This window comes from Mus caroli, unplaced genomic scaffold, assembly GCF_978045245.1.
Source record: "Mus caroli unplaced genomic scaffold, Mus_caroli_1 scaffold_9, whole genome shotgun sequence".
Classification (NCBI taxonomy): domain Eukaryota; kingdom Metazoa; phylum Chordata; class Mammalia; order Rodentia; family Muridae; genus Mus; species Mus caroli.
The window spans coordinates 66760416-66782482 of record NW_028227264.1 but is presented as its reverse complement, the minus strand read 5'-3'; the positions used below and the strand labels follow the sequence as shown (position 1 = coordinate 66782482).

The 22067-nt window shown below is 43.7% G+C and overlaps 1 protein-coding gene across 2 annotated transcripts in view; it reads left to right on the top strand.

The window, feature by feature from the left end:
- Cabcoco1 (ciliary associated calcium binding coiled-coil 1) overlaps positions 1–22067 on the top strand; it is a 100391-nt gene that overhangs the window by 14646 nt on the left and 63678 nt on the right. For both annotated transcript variants that reach the window (XM_029482826.2, XM_021174999.2), the window contains exons 3-5: positions 1529–1698; positions 6521–6665; positions 13043–13115. In XM_029482826.2, coding sequence (XP_029338686.1) covers positions 1529–1698; positions 6521–6665; positions 13043–13115 — 388 coding nt within the window. The remainder of the gene's footprint in view (positions 1–1528; positions 1699–6520; positions 6666–13042; positions 13116–22067) is intronic.

Below are 22067 nucleotides of genomic sequence, written 5' to 3'. Positions count from 1 at the left end.
GCCATGCCAGGAAGCCCCACTGGTCATGTGCAGAACTGGAGTACACATATCTGTTTATATTGCAGTAAGATGAGCCATTTTTTTTCCTCTACCTCAGTAACCAAAACAGCAATAAGTGTTCAAAGAATTGACAGAAAGTAACTCCACACAGGAAATGCCTGTGAGTTTGTTATCAGAACACAGGAAGTACCAAGTAGTTTGAATCACGACACAGGAAGCAGCTAATAGTTTATACCATAGCCAGGTCTCCACTTTCTCTTCATTGCATTACAAGCAGATGTCCACAGACATCAACTATGTTCACTCAAAGATAGCTAAGCTGTGAGGAATACCCGTGCAGAGACAGCGCATCCACAACCTACAGACAGAGAAGGGATAGGACGAGGGCCCCACCAGACAGACATGACCAGGAACACATAGAAAATACAGGCAAATGTTGTGCCACGAGTTTTTCAAACTGCAACAAGAACATAAAATAGACTTACAAAAGCTGGAGGAAGAGATCATGAAGAAGAAAAGATTGCAAATATCAAAAAGAAAAATGTAGAAAAAGAAAGGTCTAACAGCAGCTCAGAGAAGAAGGAATAAGCAATAGATTCAAAGAAAGGAAATCCGTTAGAGATGAATCCTTGCCTGTCTGTGGATCCTGCTCATTCCCCTAACTGGGCGGCTTTGTCTGGCCACTGTGGGAGAGGATGACCCTGGGCCTAGTCCTGCAGTGACTTGATGTTCAGGAGGTTGGGTAGTGTGTGTATGTGGGGGGGGGGGGATACTCAGAGGGGAGCTCCCGTTCTCAGAGGAGAAGGGGAGGGAGGAACAGGGAGGACCTGCATGGGGGGGGGGGGGACTGGAAGTAGAGGAGGAGATGATATTGGAATGTAAAGCAAATAAATTATTAAAATAAAAAATTAATTCAGAAAATACACACACACACACACATACAACTTGTTGGGTTTTTTTGTTTGTTTGGTTTTTTTTGTTTTTTTACAGAAAGAAAAGGACAGACTACTTAACAGTCTGCTTTCAGAAATGGAACAAACTTAGTCAGTAGATTGATTTATAGAGAGATCCTGGCTGAAGATGTGGCTGGGTTGGTAGGGAAAGTATCTGGGGGGTGTGGGCTCCTCTGAGCCCCACCTGTCAGGGCCATCTCTAATCCCAGCTATAGCAACTGGACTGAGGCTGGGGCACCAGGAGCGCAAGGTCCGCCGCATGCCAGCCTGCACAGAATATTGAATGTAAAGGTATAAGAAGTGTAGACAGGGAGAAAGGGGGCGAGAGAGGGGAAGGGGGGAGGGGAAGAGGAAGTGGGAGGGGAGGGGAGGGGGAAAGAGCTCCACCCCACTCTTTTCCTTGCCTCCTTTCTCTCTTCTCTCCCCCTCATCTCTGAGGCTGTGACATGACTGAATACTTTAAGAGGAGAAGCGCTCGAGAACTTTCATTCAAATACTTGCTTTCAAAACTTTCGGAGACTGTTCACTATTCAATCTCACTTTAACATCTGCATTTTTCTTCTTTGTCATTACAGAAAACTGGGAGTGTTTCTGAATTTTAAAAATCTCCAGACTTGCCTACGCGATGCCATCCTCTTGGACTACTATGTGTCTGGCTTCTGTTGGGCCAAGGAGATGAACTTTTCTATTGAGCAATATTCCAAGTTTATGACCTTGCTGGACATGCTACTTCATAATCTTCAAAGTGAGTGTGATCCCTCGCTGTCTTTTTAAGGGGAGGGAATGTTGCGTGTATAAATTAATATTCAAAAGCCATTGTGATTCCTTTAATAAGGACTGCGACCTTGTTTCTTAGATACAACTGGGGCAGCTCATTTCTCATTGAAAGGTAAATCCTCAAAGAATTCTTAGTAGACTAAGGTTCTCTTTGTTGATTCGCCAAAGATATTCTAGTTAGCCTTCCTTCCCCGCACCACAGATATCTGAGGATACGCTGATATTTTGGCCAAGTTCTGTATATCCGGAACTATTTTGAAATCCAAATAATTCAATCTGTCTTTAAAGTGGAATACTATGTAGTTAGAAAAAGGAAAAATAAGGACTATTTCTGTGTGCTGTGGGCATATTACTGGAGTAAAAGATCAGGAAGCACTATGCACTTTTGTTTATAAAAGAATAAAAATCTGAAAGGATTTTTATTTATATGCATTCAGAAAGGCAGAAAGAATACAGGAAAAAAATCAGAATTGTCTGTGAAGCCAAGCATGGAGGCACACGCCTTAAGGGTAGTAATTGGGAACAGAGAGGCAGATGTGAAAGTCTAAGTCAAACCTAACATGCAACAAGAATGGGTTTTAGAAATAAAAATAAAAATATCTTCTGGGGAGGACGTGGAAACTGCGGTGTGAGCAGCAGGGCTGGAGGAAGCCTTTTTCAGGCTAGCTCTGCATATAAAGCAAACCTTGACCAAGTCACCCATACGAAAATTAAAGCATCAAAGGATGTTTGATGTGGCTGTCCCAAGCTTTGCAACTTCTGAAGAGAGCAGAAGAACGTGAACATTTTCCCCCAAGAGCTTGGCAATCCTAATGTGAGCGAGTATTTCTGTTTTACACCGTCCCACCTTCCCCTCAGCCTCCAGATGGCCTCTAGGTATCTTCTCATGGTCGGTATCAGTTTGAACCTGGACTTCTGACCCACTTAGAGGCTTTGTCCAGCTAAGGCACGAGAGAGTAAAAATACAAATGTCGAATGAGGGGAAAGCAAACAAATTCATTTTCCCCCCTCTGGTAAGAAAATATCTTCTCAAACAAACCCTTTGATATCATTAGACTGTGAACAAAGCATACGGCTTCAGTTGGTTTCAAGGAGGTGAAGTGTTTTACAGTAAAACCAGGGCATCATGGGGTCCTGAGTGCAAAATCATCAGGCCCCACTCCACCAGGGCTCCAACCAGAGAGCATGGTCCTGCTTCGTGGTTGGAGGGTGGCTCCGCCTACATAAGATCCACTTTGGAACAGCCATGGTTCTGACTTGATCCTTGTCCTAAGCCTGTGTTACATGAGTATAAGCCAGTCTGCAGAGAGCCCACCTCAAATCTAAACGGATCATCTCAAAGATATAAAGGCCAGTACTGAGACTGATCTTAAGGCCATGCTTTGTGGGTTATACTCACTGAAGGCAGAAAATATTTCTGGAAAAAAAAAGATCACATATGTTCACCAGGCTCAGACTTCATCTTTATCAGTATTTCTTGAACAATAGATGAAAACAAATAATTTATATGTTATTATTCAGAGAGGGAGGAGTCAGGGTCAGAGTCAACTCCTGAAGGTGACATGAGGTCATCTTCAGCAAACAAGAGTCTGTCCCTTTGATGCCACATCAGACATAGCAGACATAAGTCAGAAACCTAGAGTGAGTCGCAAAGATAATAAACTAGAACCTGACCCGAAGCAGAATGCTGAACAAAGGAGCATGTGATGGATGGGAGATGCTGCACGCCAGGAAGAACCAGATAGAGTGGACCAGAAATGGGTACACAAAAGGAAAGGTACGCATGCAAAGAGCTAGATATGGATGCACACAGCAGAGGGCACATAAGTAAAGGGCCAGACATGGGTACATGCTAGAAAGGACACATATGTCAAAGGCCAGAAAGCACCACATGCCATGAATGGCACGTATGAAACAAGCTTGAAGCTGGTTCTCAGTAGAAATACCACATGCCCAGTGGATGGAAACATGGAACCCCTTGGAAAATGCACATTCAGAGAAGGATACAAATGGGTACACACTGAAGTGGTACTGGAAGCATCAACTTGAAAGCGCTCCGTGTAGACCAAACCTTTCCAGTGCACTTCCTGTGTTTCTGCCACAGCAGCACGGTCATCTTCATCTTGGATGCAGGAGTTCCAAGATAAGGCTTAAAGCTAGCAAGTGTCCCTTTACCCAATCCCACCCCAAGTTGTTTTACTGTTAGAAACCTAGAGTCTTCTTATTTACCTAGGTCTCCCAGAATGCATTTGGTTTAGTCCCTCTTGGTCTGGTCACTCCCCCGTGGGACTTCAGTCAGATCCATGAAAGGATAACACCGGTAACTTTCACCTTGAGAAAGGCAGGAGGCACCACGGTCTAAAGGGTCAGTCATCGGCTAACCCAAGCCACAGCCTTGCCACCAGATGTGTTCCATGTTTGATAACTACAGTTCCATCCAGAATTCAAATCAATAATCTAAGTCCCCTCTTCCTCAGCATCCTGAGTTAGTGAGTTTGATTTTCTACTTATGATGTCTTGCTCCCATCCCGTCTCAAACCATATCCATCCTTCCTTCCTAAATCTCTTCCCACTTTGGGGTTTTTAGGGTTTATTGTGAATAGAGAAATGTACAGTTGGATTGTGTTTTACCCAAGATAGTAAACAAAGACCCCTGCCTGGTCCCATAGGTCTGCATGGCTCACGTGCTAATTATGAGCTGTAGGAGGGTGTGACTGCAGAAGCATTATGCCTAGTCATTTCTGGGGTCATCACTGTGTTTTCAGGGCCCACCTAAAATATTTATTTCAGCACCAGGTATATTTATTGATCAGTGGGGTTCAATTACTTTACATTGTTTTCTAATTGCTATAGATAGAAGAAAAGTTGAACTAAATAAATTGTAAGCTAGTGTTTGCCTGTCCTGTCTTTCTAAAAATCATAATCAGTGATTTTTGATATCTGGCACATGTTGAATGTGTGTTCCAGAGAAAGTGGGTGGGGGAGGGTAAGTGCCTGACTCTTCTACTCTAGACGTGGCTGAAGCAACTCTCGGTATATATTCTCACAATTCCTCTCTATCTCCAACTTTGTCCTCCAGCACTCCATTCTAGTGCAGGACAGAGGGTGCTTCTCCATGGTTTCCTAAGAGATCTTCAACTCTGGGCTGCAGCTTTCACAAATAATCTCCTCAGGCACCCCAGCCTGGCACCACAGCGGAGAGACACCTCTCCTGACACTCAGCTGGCACACTTTTTCCCAAGACCTTTCAACCCTGCCTCTGGCTGCCTCTGGGGTCCAGGAATTGCCTCACAAACCACACAAACACTGATCTCAGTCAGTCAGAGATAGTTTACTGAGCACACACCCCAGGACTGGTGGACCAGTTCCAGATTTGGGAACTGAACCATGACCCCGAGTTAAGATCTTACAGGGTTTTTAAGCCCAAAATCCACAAACATCTGTGCCAAGTTATTTTACCAATTAGGATTTAGGGATAGGGGATTTCCTTGGGAACATGTCTTTGCTGTACATTTAACTTGTATCCATTGGTTGGGGTAGTCAACTGTGGCAAGGGACTTGCCTTGTCTAATATTCATGTCTTCACTTGTCTGCCAGGATGGGACTTGTGTAACCTTTATGTCTTAACTTGCCAACCTGGATGTCAGTTACCCACATGCATGTCTCTTTCTGCCAAGTAGCTTGTCAGTTCCCAGGGAGGTTTGGGGAACTTAAACTCTACTTGACCACTATTTAAAATAGAATTTTTATTTTAAAAAGCTTCTTATATCGGTTCTTATGTTGGGGTCGAACCTAGGAGCAGCTTATACTATAAAAGCTTATCCACAGGTGTAGGAAATGCTGTTGGGTGGTTGGTCAGGTCCAAGCTTATTGGAGTAACTATACAAAACAGTTCTGTGACTTCTATCATGGCTGGTTTTCAGGTGCACAGAACAATTCAATGAAATTTTACTTTATACTGTACACAATGTACACACACACATATTATATACATATATATACACATATATATGTGTGTATATACATATATATATATCAAAAATAAATAAAATTCAAAAATAAGTATATAAAGTTTGAAAACATCCATATGTTTTATTCCTATCTTCAGGCCAAGTTTTCATGATAACACTCAGTTCTAGCCAAGAAAAGGGGGGTTCTTCTCATTGACCTTCTTTCTCTCCTGAGCTCAGCACTGATTTCCACAGTAGCTGAACCCATGATCTGGGCCTCCTAGCCACCTATAGAAGCTGGTCTTCCTCTAAGTTTTCTATATCTTTCTCTGTCCCTTCAAAATCTGTTTTAAGATGTTCCTTCCCATTTAGACGTGTTATTTAGATAGATATTCATGGTTTTCCTTTTTTATATGGAAATGAATTATGCAGACAACCATGTGTATATACGATCACAGTGACAACAAGACCAACCACTACTAACTCACCCCAAGAGCAATGATTAATTTGTTGTAAAGAAACAAGAGGCTTACCTTGTTCTCTCCACAAATGCCGGACAAGGTAAACTGGGACACATTTCAGAACTACTAAATCATGAACTACTAGATCATGGGTTCAGCCACTGTGGAAGTCAGACTGAACTCAGGAAGAAGATCAATAAGGAGAATCCCCTTTTTCTGGGCGAGAACTGGATGTTATCTGAAATCTTGGCCTAAAGATTTTTGATGGAAATAAAACATAGGGATGTTTTCAAACTTTTGTACTCATTTTTGTGTGGACTACTGTACCCCCACAAGAGCTCTCAGGATAATGGAAACTCTCTCCTCACTCTGGTTTCAGCACTGCACATGTCCTTAGAGGACAGCATTAAGTGGCTTGGGGAAGTGATGGCAGAAATCGGACCAAACCACTCGAGGAAGAGTGAGGATTTCCATGTCTTCGATGTCAAGGAAGCCAACACCATCATCGATTACTTAAAAATCAGGTAGGACTTGTTCTCATCCCATGTATGTAATGTTCTGTGTCTTCTAGACAACATCTATATAAAAAAACATAGATTGTCGTAATCCAGACGATTCTAGAATCTGTGCAGTGACCACTCAATTTGCAGATAACACACAGGCTCAGGAGATGGCTCAGTGAGTAAAGGTGCTTACCACCAAGCCTGGTGACTGGAGTTCCATCCCTGGGAACTGCAGAGTAGAGGGAGAGAATCAACCAAGCACTCTAAGCTGTCCCTTGACGTGTATCAAAGGTACAGAAGCATCCACACACCTACGTGAACACAACGTTGATGTCTAGAAAGGAAAGAATACTCACTTATGCATCTAACAAATGACAGTGTGGACCCAAGCAGCATCTCTCTCTCTCTCTCTCTCTCTCTCTCTCTCTCTCTCTCTCTCTCTCTCTCTCTCTCTCTCTCTCTCTCTGTGTGTGTGTGTGTGTGTGTGTGTGTGTGTGTGTGTGTGTGTGTGTGTTCCTAACGTCAACTCCTGAATGACACCATGGTCTCATCTGGCCTGTAATCACCTGAGTCTGTACCTAAGAGCATTTTATTCACAGAACTGAATATAGCTATAATGGACGTATATTTTAGGTGGCTGGTTTTTATCCAAGGAGCCACATTTACATTTTAAAGAGTAACATTCATTTCCCCTTACGCATTGATTTTCCATGATTTGTCTTTGCAACACAAGAGTTATGGCAGAGGCCTGTAATCCCAGGTAGGGGGGTTTGAGTTATTACAATATGAGTTCAATAAGCAAGTTAGTGAGACCTCATCTCAACAGGATTTGCAAAGAGGGTTAGGGGTGTAGCTCCTACATAGGGTATTTGCCCCTCTCAAGAATGAGGCTGGATGCTCAAACCCCAGTATGGGAAAAACAATAAAGAAGAAATTCATATATTTCATCCAATTTGTTAAATACTCTAAGATATTTTGAAGTAATGGCCAGTTTAACTCATTATAAAGTCATACTTTCTACTTAGAAAATGATGGTTTATGGCATGGAAGTATTTTTATAGTATTTTTATATCACCACTACTGAAGCAAGACATCCATCCCATTTTTTTTGCCTGTGTTTGCTGCATGTGTATTTGCTTACACAGGAGCACACGTGTACAAGAATGCACATGTGTGAAGATGTGTCTGAAGTCCCTTATCTTCCCCAATTGCTCCTCTCCTCATTTACTGAGACTGAGTCTCTCCCTTGGATCCAGAGCTCTCCAATTTAGTGTATTCAACTAGCCAGCTTGTCCCGGGCAAAGCCTGTCTCCACCTCCTGAGCAATGGGATATGTGTCAGTCCACCATGCCCATCCAGCATTTATTACAGCTGGGGACCTGTATGTCAGTCCTCGGGTCTGAGCAGCAAGTGCTGAGCTACCCTCAGCCTGAAATCTGTCTGTAGGTAGAGAGCTCATCACAAAGCCTGTGTGCAAGGCGTGCCTGCCTTCAAAGAGACTTCACAAATACTGGAGCAGCAGTAGGTGAAAGTCGCCTCTAACTAACTACATCTCTGAAGTCTCCTTGCGCTCTCTCTTCAACTGGGTCTCTATTTCCCAACATCATCTTTAGCATCCTTCAACAACCCAATGTCCTACACAGCTTCAAGATTCGCGTGGCAAAGATCTGAGTATCATCTGGAAGCTATAAATGTTAGTGTGTTTAATAAAATAAAGCTTATATACTGATTTCTGGTGGAGCTTAACAGTGGCATATAACACAGTAGTTTATATAAGAGAGCATTTAATACAGTGCAATTTTATTTTATATTTGGTTTTATTAATACAAAGCATGTCTCCTAGTGTGCTAGTCTCACCGAGAGCCATAGAAGCACACATCCTTTAGAGCAAGACAAGCTCCCCCAGTAGGCTGAGAGGAAGAAATAGATGGGAGCCTGCCCTCAGGGCTGGGTATAGATGATGGCTCTGTGGTAAAATACTTGCTGAGAAAGCCTGAGGACCTGAGTTTCAATCCTCAAGTCCACAAAACAGCCAGGCATGCCTAGAAGACCAGGATAGACACATAGGGAGATAGCAGGTGGTGCTGGGAGAATCTCTACAAGCTTCTGGGGCAGCCAGGCTGTCCTATGACACAGTGAACAAGAGAGAGCATGTCCCAAACAGGGTGAAGAACAAGACCAACACCTACAGACCAATAACACCGGCTGTCCTCTCACCTCTAACACCCACCACGGATTGCACGCACCTGAATTTGCACACTCACACACACACAGACATACACAAGTACACACATTCATACATGAACACACACATGCACACACAAGCACACACATATATATACATATGCACACATGAGTGCTTATACACGTCACACTTGTATATATGTGCACACACATGTATATTCATGCGTATACACAATGTATATATATATATATACATATGTATATATATATATATATATATATATATATATATATATACACACACATGCACACATGGGCACATGCATGAATATACATATGCATGCACACTCACACATGCACACACATGTATACAAACTTGTACACACACAAGCATATGCAAGCACACAGGATCACAAGCACACACTCAAGCACACATATGCCATGTGCACACACGTGAGAATCTGTGCCCTGAGGCCCTCCTGCCCCTTAGGGTTTGAGATTCCCTGGACAGGGTAAGTTGACCATGCATATTTGCACTGGCTTCCTCCTTCATCTGCACATACATGCTGTCTGTCTGGCAGGGCACATTTTTACAGCTGAGCCCTGAGCTCAGCATCAAAGCCTCCACGCATGCCATGATGACCCTTTCTGACAGTGTGGGACAAACTGCCTTCCTTGTCTCAGCTCCTCATCTCCCTGGGCAATGTTCCTCAGCACACATCTGAACGGCTCCACATGCCCAATCTTACATCTCGTAATGAAAAGACTATTTAAAGAGATTAGTCAAATACAGAAAATCCAAATGTAATACTGCTAAGTCTCCACATTGTGATCTCTGCATTTAAATATAGCTATTACACAAAAGATAAAGTATCAGTTATTAGGGTATCCGGAATTAGGGTATCGATAATGGAGTTGCATGTAGCAGTGTGAGACTTTCCAGAACAGCTAAGAGTCCCTCATGGGTCCACAAATAGAACTTTAGTAGGAGTGAAATTACACAACATGTTCAATTCAAGATTATGAAGTTTTATAAATATGCTGATGACTAAACTATCAAAAGCGTGTGTGCTTCAGTTCAGCCTGATTTTCTGTTGACTAAATCACTGATAGCCATACTCAATTTAAGGGAAAGAGTTTTTTTCCACCACGACTCATGGCATGTGCATCACGTGACTATTCCCGGAGAGACGTGAACGCATGCCTATTCACCTGAGAGAATGAAGAGACAGACCAAAAAGTAGTTCTGCCCAAGTCTAGATTAGTGAAATAATGCATATTAGAATTTCTTACAGAAGCATGGGTGACTCAAAGGTAGCTGAGTCACCCACATCCCCATCCACAGCATGGGTGACAATTGTGAAAGCCACATCCTTCGAGCTCCCTGAAAAACATGACAGGCAGTTGTACCAGTGACTCTCTCTAGTGACTACTTACTGTTTATCCAACCTTCGGGTGGGGCCTCGAAATCTTGTTCATCCTGGACTTCTTGATCCCCCAGTACCAGGATCTCCTCAGCCGTAATGACTTATTGTCAACCCAAGTGTCATAAAAACTCTCCCTCTAGGAGGGACTGCTACAGATAGGAGGAAAGAGTTGCACAGTGGTGCAAAATTGACCTTGTCAGTAACACTTCTTTAGACACTCTCACTCTAGTCTAAATAATATATTTTTAACCTATGCTCTGGAAATACTGATCCCAAAATCTCTTCTCCACATGACTGTGGGTAGTACTTCTATCTCCTTAGACGATCTAAACAAGGACATAAACATACAGAGAGACACACACAGTGCTATCTGCTTATGCAATCTAATTAACTATGTATAATATATCATACATGCAATTAGAAATGCAAATGTTTACCCTTTGTTAGTTGAATGTTCTTTTCCCCATGAAAACCACATCTCTCCCACTGTAAGAACAACAGTCCATTTCTGCTTTGTGCCCAACAATGCATAGCACTGGCCAGACAACTTAGACAACAGAAGCCCAATGGGAGAGATAGAAAATACGGTCCCACAACTGAAGCGTCCCTCAGTCCTCAGGTGAAGCCCCTATTTGCTCCCTGGAGATGCTGAAGGGTGCAAAGAGTCGGGGAGAGGATGGTTCTTCAGGATATGTCCCCTTGAATATCTTCTCCTGGATACATCCTGGTCCTGGCCCAGACCCTGCCTCCTTGCTTCATCATTGACCATCATACCCAAGTCATGGATGCTGTTTCCATGGCATCCTCTCAGCAGACACAGGGCAACCCCATCCCCATATGCAACAAGGACACAGAGACTGGAAGATTATGACATTTCTGAGTGGAAACCTCTTACCCTATGTTCTGTGTCTAGTAAAACGTGGCCAAGATGGGCAGAATGGGATTTTCTTCTAGTTCTTTTAGAACTGTGAGTCAGAACCCCTTTGGCAAAGCGCTGTCTCTGAAAAACATTTACATTACAGTTTATAGCAGTAGCCAAGTTCAGTTACAAAGTAGCAATGAAAACAATTCTGTGGGGTTCAGCACAACTTGAGGAACTGTACTAAAGGGTCACAGCATTAGGAAGGTTGAGAACCACTGATTTAGAGAGTAGCAAGCTAGCTATCTCTGAAATAAGGTATTTAATCATTTACACCCCAACATCAGTTATTGCCCCTGTGATGTTTCTGATGCTACAAGTCTCTCCAGGTCACCAATATAAAAGATGGGGGATTTGAATTTACTTTGCTTCGGTGGGTTACCAGAGCTCTCTAATCTCCATGTTTTTCTAGCCATCAGATCAAGGCAATGTCAGAAGCTAAGTTAGTCTTGGGAGTGGTGATGAATATATCAGATATTCAAGGTCTGTACAGAAGAAAGGAAATTTGACTGCGCCCACACAGCCACGACTCTTTAATGGGCTGAGCCCCTAGGGAGCCTCACTGCTAATGTAACTCAGAGGGGCCCAGCTGCCCGAGGATTTCACCACTGATTTCAAATGAATTGAAACTTTGATCCATTGCAGCAGCCAGAAGAAGCCATTATTACATATGCTCTGTAGCTACATTTTCACAAATGTTAATTTCTCAGTTATATTAAAATCAATTTTCTTAAATAGCCGAAGCTCACCAGAGTGAAGGAGAAAACCACGAAGACAATTTTTTTTGTTGTTGTTGTTCTTGGGCATTTTGCTATATTATGAGTCTATTAATTTTCCCAACCAGCAGGAAGAGAATTAGAAAAATTCAAATATTATCACAAACAGGATATTAGAAATCAGCTCTTCGGTAACATTTTTAACTCTCAACGATACATCACCAAGCTCTTAACTTACTAGAAATATTTATTTGCAAACTTGTGACTTTGAGCTCTCCATAGACTGTAGCCACTGACCGTCACCTAGCTTTTTGGTGAGAAGAAAAGGAAATGACCCGCCTTAACGTATGCCAGCCTTTGATGCTTGACCACACAGCCCACAGGGAGATCAGACATCTCAGAAACAAATTTTAGACTTTGCCAGGCCATTTTTTTCCTGGTGTTCTTAGAGACTGATTTAATATTGAAACATTTTGGCGGTGTGAGACGTTTTGGGTATAAAAAAATGGCCCAATGCGTAGCAGGACTGAGTCAGGTCTAGAGCAAAGCACAGCCAATGCTGTGAATTTGACAGCTTCCGGGGAGGGTGCTAGGTTTCAACTAGGAAACACACTAGATCAGTGGTCCTCAACCTTCGCAAGGCTGTGATCCTCTAATGCACTTCTTCATGCTGTGCTGGCCTCCAACCAGGACATCATTAAGTTGCTACTTCATAATTGTAGTCTTACTACTGTTTGTAATACAATATCTGATATTTGAGATATCTGATCTCTCTCTCTCTCTCTCTCTCTCTCTCTCTCTCTCTCTCACACACACACACACACACACACACACACAAGGAATGACAACCCACAGGTTGAGAATGGCTGCTGTGGCTGCTTCTCTACCCTAGACACACCCTGGTCGCCCTCTGGCATGTCACAGATGGATCTGCTAACACTTTCTAAGGCCCATGTAGTCCTGTTGGTGTCTTAAAAAGCAAAACTCGAGTCCCCCAGTATTCCCAAGCAGCTTCCTTTGGGAGTGAAAGATTTCTGTACCTCGGTTGACTCTCTCCAGCTTGGCCAAAGCCCCATTCCTTTGCCTCAGATTATTTTTCTCTTCTCTCCCACTGCCAACGTATACTAGCTGCATGTGTATTTCGTGTTTCAGCTTATTCCAGCACTACAGGCTCTACGAGTTTCTGTTCTACTCCACCAGGGAAGAAATTGTCATCGGGACCGAGGTGAGTGAAGGAGCAGGGGGCAGAAGGGGTGGGGGGAGACTCTGCTGGGTTATTTAGCGCGCCTGCATCTGGAACTGCTCAGAGCAATTCCGAGTCACAGGTATTGAAGCGTTATTACAAGCAAGCACTAACAAGAATACTCTACTCATGCCAGGTGAGACTCCAGTTAGGAAAGTAAGCTGTCTCTGAGCGTGGGGAGAACTGTTTGTGGCATATTTAACTATCTTCAGATTGTTGGACAAACCACTGTCGAATAGCATTCTCTTGTTTCAGCCCAAATAAAGTCAGGAGATGGACCAGCCTGGCTCTCTCTCTCTCTCTCTCTCTCTCTCTCTCTCTCTCTCTCTCTCTCTCTCTCTCTCTCTCTCTCTCTCTCTCTCTCTCTCTCTCTCTCTTTTCTGCTGTCTTCCTCTGCTCCTTTTTAAGACCTGCTTCAAACCTCACTTCCTCCCTGGAGCAAGCCTGATTCATGGCATTGTGTTTCTAACAAAGGATTTGAGCTCATTCTCTACACACACAGCCTCTGAGGGTTTTATCTTCTCTTTTCTCCCCCGCCCCTTAATTTCAACTGACCTTCCCTTGCTAAATGTTGGCTCCCATTACCCAAACATCCATCATCCTTGTGAATTCCTCCCGTGTCTCCTGTGGGTTCATATAGTCAAGCAGCTCAACGGGAATGTTCCCCCAAGGAGAAGGTCACATGCTGCTTTTCCCTGACATGTGACAGCCCGTAGTGTCACACAGGACACGGACCTTCTGAAATTCACCCTAAAGAACCGTTTGGGTGACAAATGGAAGAAGGGAGATTTTACAGTGAACAGTCTATGGCAAGACAGGAAGTGTTCTCAGATAAGTCACGCAAGTGCAGTATTGGGAAGGAACCTGGAGTGAGGATCCGTCTCAGTGAGATGAGGATGCTACAGAAAGTGCTCCAGACAGGGCTCCCTCTCCTTAAGCAGCTCCTCTGCCTCCTAGAAGGACAGGTGACAGGCACAGCCATTGTCGTTAATGGTGGCGAGGGAGCCCCACCCTCCATCCGCCTTTCCTCAGATTAAGCACGAGGCAGACCTACCCCTGTACAGTCTACCTAGGGAGGCTTGGGTTGCGACAGTGCTTCCAGATCGGCAGAGGCAGATGTGTAGGTACAGGAAGAACATGTCACAGCGTTTGTCTCCTACTGTGTGCCTCTGCACGGCAAGGCCCAGGTCTGATGGCATCCTCGAGCATGGAAAAGTCACATGGACGAGGTAGACAGGGACCAACTTGTTTACTCTCTGTTGTGTTTGCCCCAAGCTGGTCAGAGTGACAAAGTGTGCTTAATGGAAGGACGCTGGGTCTTCCAGAGCCGAACTGGAAAGGACCACCAAAAGCTGCTATCGTGTATTTTGTGGTATCGAGGAAGTCTCTGATGACTTCTGGGGCAAATAGCAGGTCGATAATTAATAGAGAGGGCATGAGCCTGGGCCACTACTTCCTGACTGCTTATGCTGGCCCCAGAGCTCTGGGCTCAAATGAGAGATGCTGAGTCATGGGCATGCTTCACATTCAACAAGCGAAACATCCGTGATAAACCCGAGTTTCTTTCTTAACTGTTGCTAGAGGATTCGAGTGAAATACACATGCCTCTATTCACAGATATATCCAGATCATAAATGAAAAATTGTAAAAGGTAAAATAAAATAAAAATTATAAATGGCATTCAATGCTCCCATATTCCATCTGCCAATTAAGTATTAGACCCAGGCAATGTTAATTGGCAGCTGCCAAACAAAAAAGGAATAACCAAGTATTACAGGTTCCATAATAAAATGGTAGACATCATCTGACAGTTCTTCCTGCTGTATCTTTGAACTGGTCAAAAGTTCTGACTGTTTTTGCACTAACAACTCATTTGCTGGGAATATGGGAGGTTCAGATGAGTGTCGGGGGTGTCATGGGAATGCAGTGAGCAGTCCTGACTGTGTGCAGTTGTGTTGGACCTATGACATGGAATCTTAAAACACAATACAGGGGGGGGGGGAAACATGGAAAGGAGGGACCTATGGATAGAAATGACTGACCTCCTCCAAGTGCACTCCAGACATTTTGTTCGAAGCACATGGTGAGGCATGAACGTGGTTTAAGTGTGTCCATCAAAGACCCATGTCGGCTCCCGGTCCCCAGTGTGACACTGTGGAGCTGAGGAGACCCTGAACAGGGCAGTACCTGGTGAGAGGATATGTCATTAGAGGAGCATCCTCAGAAGGGATTGTGGAACCTAATATCTTGCTGACATCTTGATGGAAGATGAGAGCTCTTCCCTCATACACATACCCTTGCCACGGTGTCACTGTCTACCATTAGGATCTCACCTTAGTCACGGTCAAGTGAGCAACTAAATCTCCAGCACTGTGAGGCATATTAACTGCTCTTCTGCATAAAGTTAGTCTGCCCTGAGTGTTTTGTTCTAGTAATGAACAAAAGAAAAAAAAACGAAAGAAAGAAAAACAGACCAGTTTGTCCTCCTTCAAACAACCAGGGAAACAGCTCAAAGCATAAGCTCAGCTTAGCTGAGAGACCATCAGGTATTTGAGCACCAGCTAGCTGTGCATTTAGTAGTGACTGCGTGCTAATCCGTGTACTTCAGAAAACCACTGACTAAGTGGAGGAACTTGGGATGGGGCAGAATTATTCTGGGTTGCTCAGGTGGACTCAGAAATGATCGTTGGTCACCTCAGAAAAGAAAGGGGGAAGGCAAGAGACTGGGGGGAGAGATTTAAATATCACATACATGGTCATGAAAGAAGAGGCCCAAGCTCAGCCAACTGTCCTGGCGTCTGTTATGGGAAGGCCCTGTGATTTCTCAACATTAGATTAAGTATTATTGTTTGTTATCATCATTATAAAATTTAGATAGAAACTTAATGGATGTGTAGAAATCTAGCACATGGCACATATGAGTATTTAGAAGAAAAAAAAAACAGCATTTAGTATCAACTGGGGTAACCCTCTATATACTAGATTGCCACCTTATACAAAACTCTAAACCCAGTTCACACACTAACAGCCTCTTCACCTGCGGCAGACACATACCATATCAGCAGACTGTAATTCACCTTGCGCTAACCTTTCCTCTGAGAACTAGGAAAACGGGGCAAGATGTTGTTGGTTTTGTTGTTGTTTTTTGGGTTTTTTTTAACTTAAGTATGTGAGATCTCAGCTATCAGCCCAAAACCATTATGAATATGGGTCTGGAGAGATGGCACAGCAGTTAAGAGCACATTACTTCTGCAGAGGACAGTAGTTACTGTAGCTCCAGGGGACCCTGGCGCCCTCTTCTGGTCACACCAGGCACCTGCACTCATCTCACAGGCTCACACCCACACACATACACATCCTTAACCCTAGTAAATATATCTTTTTTAAAAAGAACCTATGAGTCTCAAAGGTAAGCCTGGCAGTTGGTGATGCTTTCGACCTAAGCATCTGTCAGTTTTTTAAAGGAGGTGAAGGCACTGAGAAAATAAGCAGGTTCTTAATGAACGGGAAAATAGTGAGAGAAAAGAGTATAGGTCACCCTAAGAGATGTGTGCCACATGCCAAAGATCACCTTTGGGGAAATTAGTCCTCATATGGATTAAATTCAACTTAAAGATTCTCTCCAGAATGTTTTATCAACAATATATAATTCTAACCTCCTCTAAACCAAAATTGCACCGCACCACCACCATCAGCAGCCATTTCTCCATAACCAGAACCCAGCACACATCAAAGTCACCCATCACAGAAAATACAAACAGACTGCGGGAGCCTAGATCTCCCCAGTTAGGCTAGGCTGGGGGACCAGAAGCCTTTGTGTCCTGCATAGCCACCTCCAACACTGGAAGTACCTGTCACCGCATCTAGCTTTTATTGTGATTGTTCTGAGGCTAAAACTCTGGTCCTCGGGCTTGGGTGGCAAGCCTCCAAGGAGCAGGGTGTACGTGGGGACAGGCTGGGAAGCAGAAAGGGGTATTTAGCCCTGTCTGTTCCAGATTAATGCTGGCACTTAACAATGTAAAGGCCTTCGTGCACCACTTGTATAAAAAGACAAGAACCCCAGCTGATTTCACAAAAGGAACGTTTTGTAAATCAAGGGCAGGTGTGTGCTTAACACTGACCCCTGATGTCCTGACAGATAGACAGCTGGTCCAGGGACATCACTTGAGTTTGACAAGAGAAAGGCTAAATGGGAAAACAACTGGTGGATTCTCAAGCCCATGAATTTAAGCTCTTTACAACTGTTCTGCCATATTTAACTTGTAACAACAGCACTGGGTCTACCTGAAAAGTCACTTATAGACCATGGAGCTGGCATGTTCTATTGTCGCAGACCAAATCCCTACCTCCACCCCTACCCCCACCCCCACCATAAAGATAGAATTGTTTTCATGAACCATGAGCTGTGTATGGCATCTTAAAATATTTATTCAGTTTAAGTTCAGCAGAGCAGTGACACAGTGTACCTTGCATCTCAGGCACACGCAAAAGTTGTTATGCAGGTGCACATGCACATATGTATATGCATGTATGTGCATGTGTGTGGGAGCGTGCTTAAACAAGCCCATAATGTGTGCCTTTGAGATGAAAATTTTCATAAGATTTGGTCTATTTCAATATTTCTCGCACCTTCTGGACTGAGATGGAAAAGGCAGAGCCAGCAGGGTTACTACTCTGCAGGGGATGCTCTGTCACTCAGATGCCCCTAGTGCCACCGAGCCTGTGGTGTAGCACCACGGAAGCATATGTGGGAATATGCAGTGCAGGCCATAGCACATCCCATGTAGCCATTGGCAGAAACCCAGCCCTTACAAGCAATGCTGTGCCCGGATGTGACTATTATATACATGTAATAGATGTGCGGAGATATTTAAAGAGAATCATAAATACACCTAAGTGCCTACTTTGCCTGAAGTTATACTTTGGCAGACTTTCAAATCCCAAAGTAATACCAGTTCAGGTCAGCAAATACAGGAATTCGGAGCGCTTCCAGCTCAGCGGTTGTCAATGAGATCTAATTCCATGTTCTAAGTCCATGCTCTTAAGCAAACACAAAATAAAGGAAACATTTTTCCCCCTCTGATTTCAAAAGGCACCCAGATTATGGGTGTTAATGACATTGTAGTTGGAGGGTGAAAAAGACCAAGACAGAAACATAAAATTTCTTTTATTCATTTAATCGTATGAAGTCAGATAAACAAAACGGGAAAGTTCAGTAACATCGGCCACCGCCACTGTCTGTGGATAAGAGAGCAATGCAAACAGCATTCAAGTCTGGATAGATTTGGAAAAGGAAGAGGGAATTGAAGGGTAGCTACCGATACCTTTCCCTTCCTTCTGGAGTCTTTCCTTAAAATACACCTATGAAAATCACAATACCGTGTAACTACAACTCCAGGGGAATCCAATGCACCCTTGTGGCTACCTCCAGCACCTACACTCACATACATATACCCACACGCTGACCTATAAATATATACACAATTAAAGATAAAATTACTCCTATTGCAATAAATAAATAAATAAATAAATCTTTAAAATTAATGCCCAAACTTACACAGATGATTTTCTTTATCTTGAAAAAGGTTTCTGTCTTAAGTTAGCCCATTAGCAAGCTTCTGAAAAAAAAAATATCACAATGCATGTAATGTGTTTGACCCAGTGGAATAGGAAGTGTGCTGAGAAAAAAAAAATCCATCAGAAACTGTTGTGTTGAAATAACTTTATCTGCCCAGCCTGGCATGGGTGACAAAGTGACCGGAGAATCTGTCACTTAAAGAAAGTGGTCGATGTTTCAGCCTACAATTCATCAAACCTCACTCTCGGCCTTTTCCCTCCAAGCTCTGAAAAAACAATCACTCTCCCTTAAATATCAATCGTCTCTGAGAAATTTGGGCAAATTTGTCTCCAGCCAAACAATTGATAAATGGCAGGTGCATAATTTAAAGATGGTTTCCATAGCAGCTCGCCTGGCTCCTCAGCGCTTGAGCCTGCCACTCAAGTGTTCCTGCCCTCCTGGATCACTGTAGCATCCATCTCAGAGACTCCTTGGCAGCCCTGTCTCTGAATGAACAAGCCTGGGATTTTGGCAATCAGATGCCCCACCCTCTCCTCTGCCCAGATGTATAAGGCCTCAGTTGCTGAGCAACATTTCTTGGCCAATCCAAAGCTATTATTCCTTCACTGTGCAGCTTTAGAGACATTGTTACTGAAGGAGGGAGGGAGGGAGGGCGGGAGGGAAGTCAGAGAATTGTTACCACTGCTAGGTTTCTGCCCCCAGCGCTGACACCCTTGATGGAGATCTGCAACCCTGTGTTCTGCCTCAGAAGCTAACTTCTCAAACCCTAGCTCTCAACCATGGTGCTTAGTATAGACTGGCCATTATCACTTCTCTTGGTATGCTCCATATGGGCCTACCTACATTCAACCAGTGCTCCAAATTTTACCACATTAAATGGTGAAGAGCAATGAAAGCAGAATTTCATCTTCTGGTTTGAAAAACGTCACATTTGCGAAATATGATTTTGTTTGTCCAGTGAGAAACCTATGTCGGTCTTTAAATTATAAATGTTCATTCCCCGAATCTTTTACCAAGAGCTCAGAAGCTGCCCTTAAAAGAAAATATGTTTCTGCTATTCATAGTTTAATCATGAAATTTTCCTTTTATATGGAACACCTTTTGAAATGTCAAGATCCCAGATGTCTTTGCCTACATCAGAATTTTTAACTCATATCTGGGGGTAGGAGGTTACTTAGACAAATAGAAAAACCAAACTTCTAAGGCAAAATCTGTGATATAAATAAGCGACAGAAAGGGAGTAACTCTGTTGCGATTGTCTGAAATTTCATGTCGCAAATTAATACAAAAGTCTTGCGCCCACCCGATGACGCCCGCCTGCCTGAAGGAAATATCGAAAGTGTGTTTATGGGGCTGCAGAGGTGGCCCTGCACTTAAGAGCCTGCCCTGTGCTTTCAGAGGACCTGAGCTCTGTTCACAGCAACCATGTGAAGCAGCTCAGGTACCTGCAACTCCAGCTGCAGGGTATCTGACATCCTCTGACCTCGACAGGCACTCTAACACAGACACAGGCACAAATATATAATTTTAAAAAGATATTTTTTTAAAAAAAGCATATATGTACAAGAAGACACTTAAATAGTCGATAAACTCATGCCAAGATTTTCAACATTTTCAGTTCTCAAGGAAAGGCAAATTAAAAGTCCCACATGGTGGATGTTGTGTTAGTAGAATACAGGACTGTCACACTTTGAGGGCAAGCCTGGATAGATGGTGAGTTTACGGTGAGCTGGGGCGATAGAGAGATCTTTCCTCAAATCTCCCACCCTAGGAAAGAAAGAAATGCCAATCAAAATGTCTACATTCTGAAAAGTTTAATCTGCGGCATCCTCTCTTGTGAGAGTGTGGTAAAAAAGCACCCCCACTGGACCGGCAGGAATAGAAATAAATGGGTTCATATTCTACTGAAAAGTGGGTAGTTTTGAAACGTGGCCCCCTTTCATCCAGGTCTGTAGTTCCCTGGGTTTATCTCAAGTGCATAGTAAGACATGAGTGTGTACATGTGCATTTGTCTGCAATATTGAAAAAAAGTAACACAGATTGTGACATGTTTAAATGTCCTTTATCAGGACAGAGAGAGAGAATGTGTGTGTGTGTGTGTGTGTGTGTGTGTGTGTGTGTGTGTGTGTGTGTGCGTGCGTGTGTATACACTCAGGGGCTTGGAAGGGTCTGTTTATGGTTATGTACACCCGTGTTTGGGAGCCAATGGAGGCCAGAATAGGGTGTTGGATGCCCTGGGTCTGGAGTTTTAGGCAGTTATGAGCTTTCTGTCATGGGTGCAAACAAAACAAAACAAAAACAAAACAAAAACACCTCTGGAAGCAGCAATTCTTCTGCAATACTGAGCCATTTCTCCAGCACCTGGGATAAAAGGAAGGAAGGAAGGAAGGCAGCCAGGCAAGGAGGGAGGGAGGGAAGAAAACCTTTTTATTTGTTTTATTTTGTGTGCATATAGATAAAGATATGTGAAACTGCATGATCATAGAGGTCTGAGGACAAATTGCCAGAGTCAAAGGGCCCCAGGATTAGAACTTGGGTCCTCAAGTTCAGCAGCAAGCGTCTTACTTCTGAACCCTCTCATCTGCCACCTGCCGTGGTTTTAGTATTTGAAACGGGGGCTTATGCATCCTAGGCTGACCTAGAACTCACTCTTTAGCCGTGGATTACCTTGAACTCCCGTTCTTCCTGCCTCCACCTCCTAAATGGTACCCACAAACGACTCTGTGGTGATGAAGAAGTGTCCCGGAAATGAGGTCATTACCTAGAACGATATGCACGCCATGTTAGACATCTAATTAGACAACCAGTGAGACATGCCTATTGGATTTGAAGTTCCTGGTTCATTTCGCATCTCTGTGTGTCACTGTGATTACCTGCTGGTGGGACAAGACTCTCCGGCCCTCAGGAAGCTGGTTGGCACCGTATTTGGCTACCAGTTCTTTCTTTGGGAACTCTGATTTGACAGGAATCTTGGCCACCTTTGTCTTTACCTGAGCCAGACAGACCTCTCCCTCTGCTTTACCATTTGCTGTCTGTTCTACCATGCTCTCTCACCTTGTGGGCTCTCTTCAAACTAGCCTAAGTCTTTAAGTCTGCCAAAGACTTTCCTACTTAGAAAGATCTTGTGCCGCTAAAGGGCTCAGCAAAGCTGTTAAAACTCCGTATCAGCCTTGAGGTCCCTTACTTTATCAGCCTTTCCTTGAACCCCTCTGCAAACAGTTCTCTCTGGCCCAGTGACCCGGGATTCCACTACAGCTTCTCTTATTCTAGTCTCTTACATTATCAGCTCCCTCCACAGCCTCTCCTTTATGCTCCTCCAGACCCTTCTGCTTGTGGGAACCTTGGATGAGGATAGC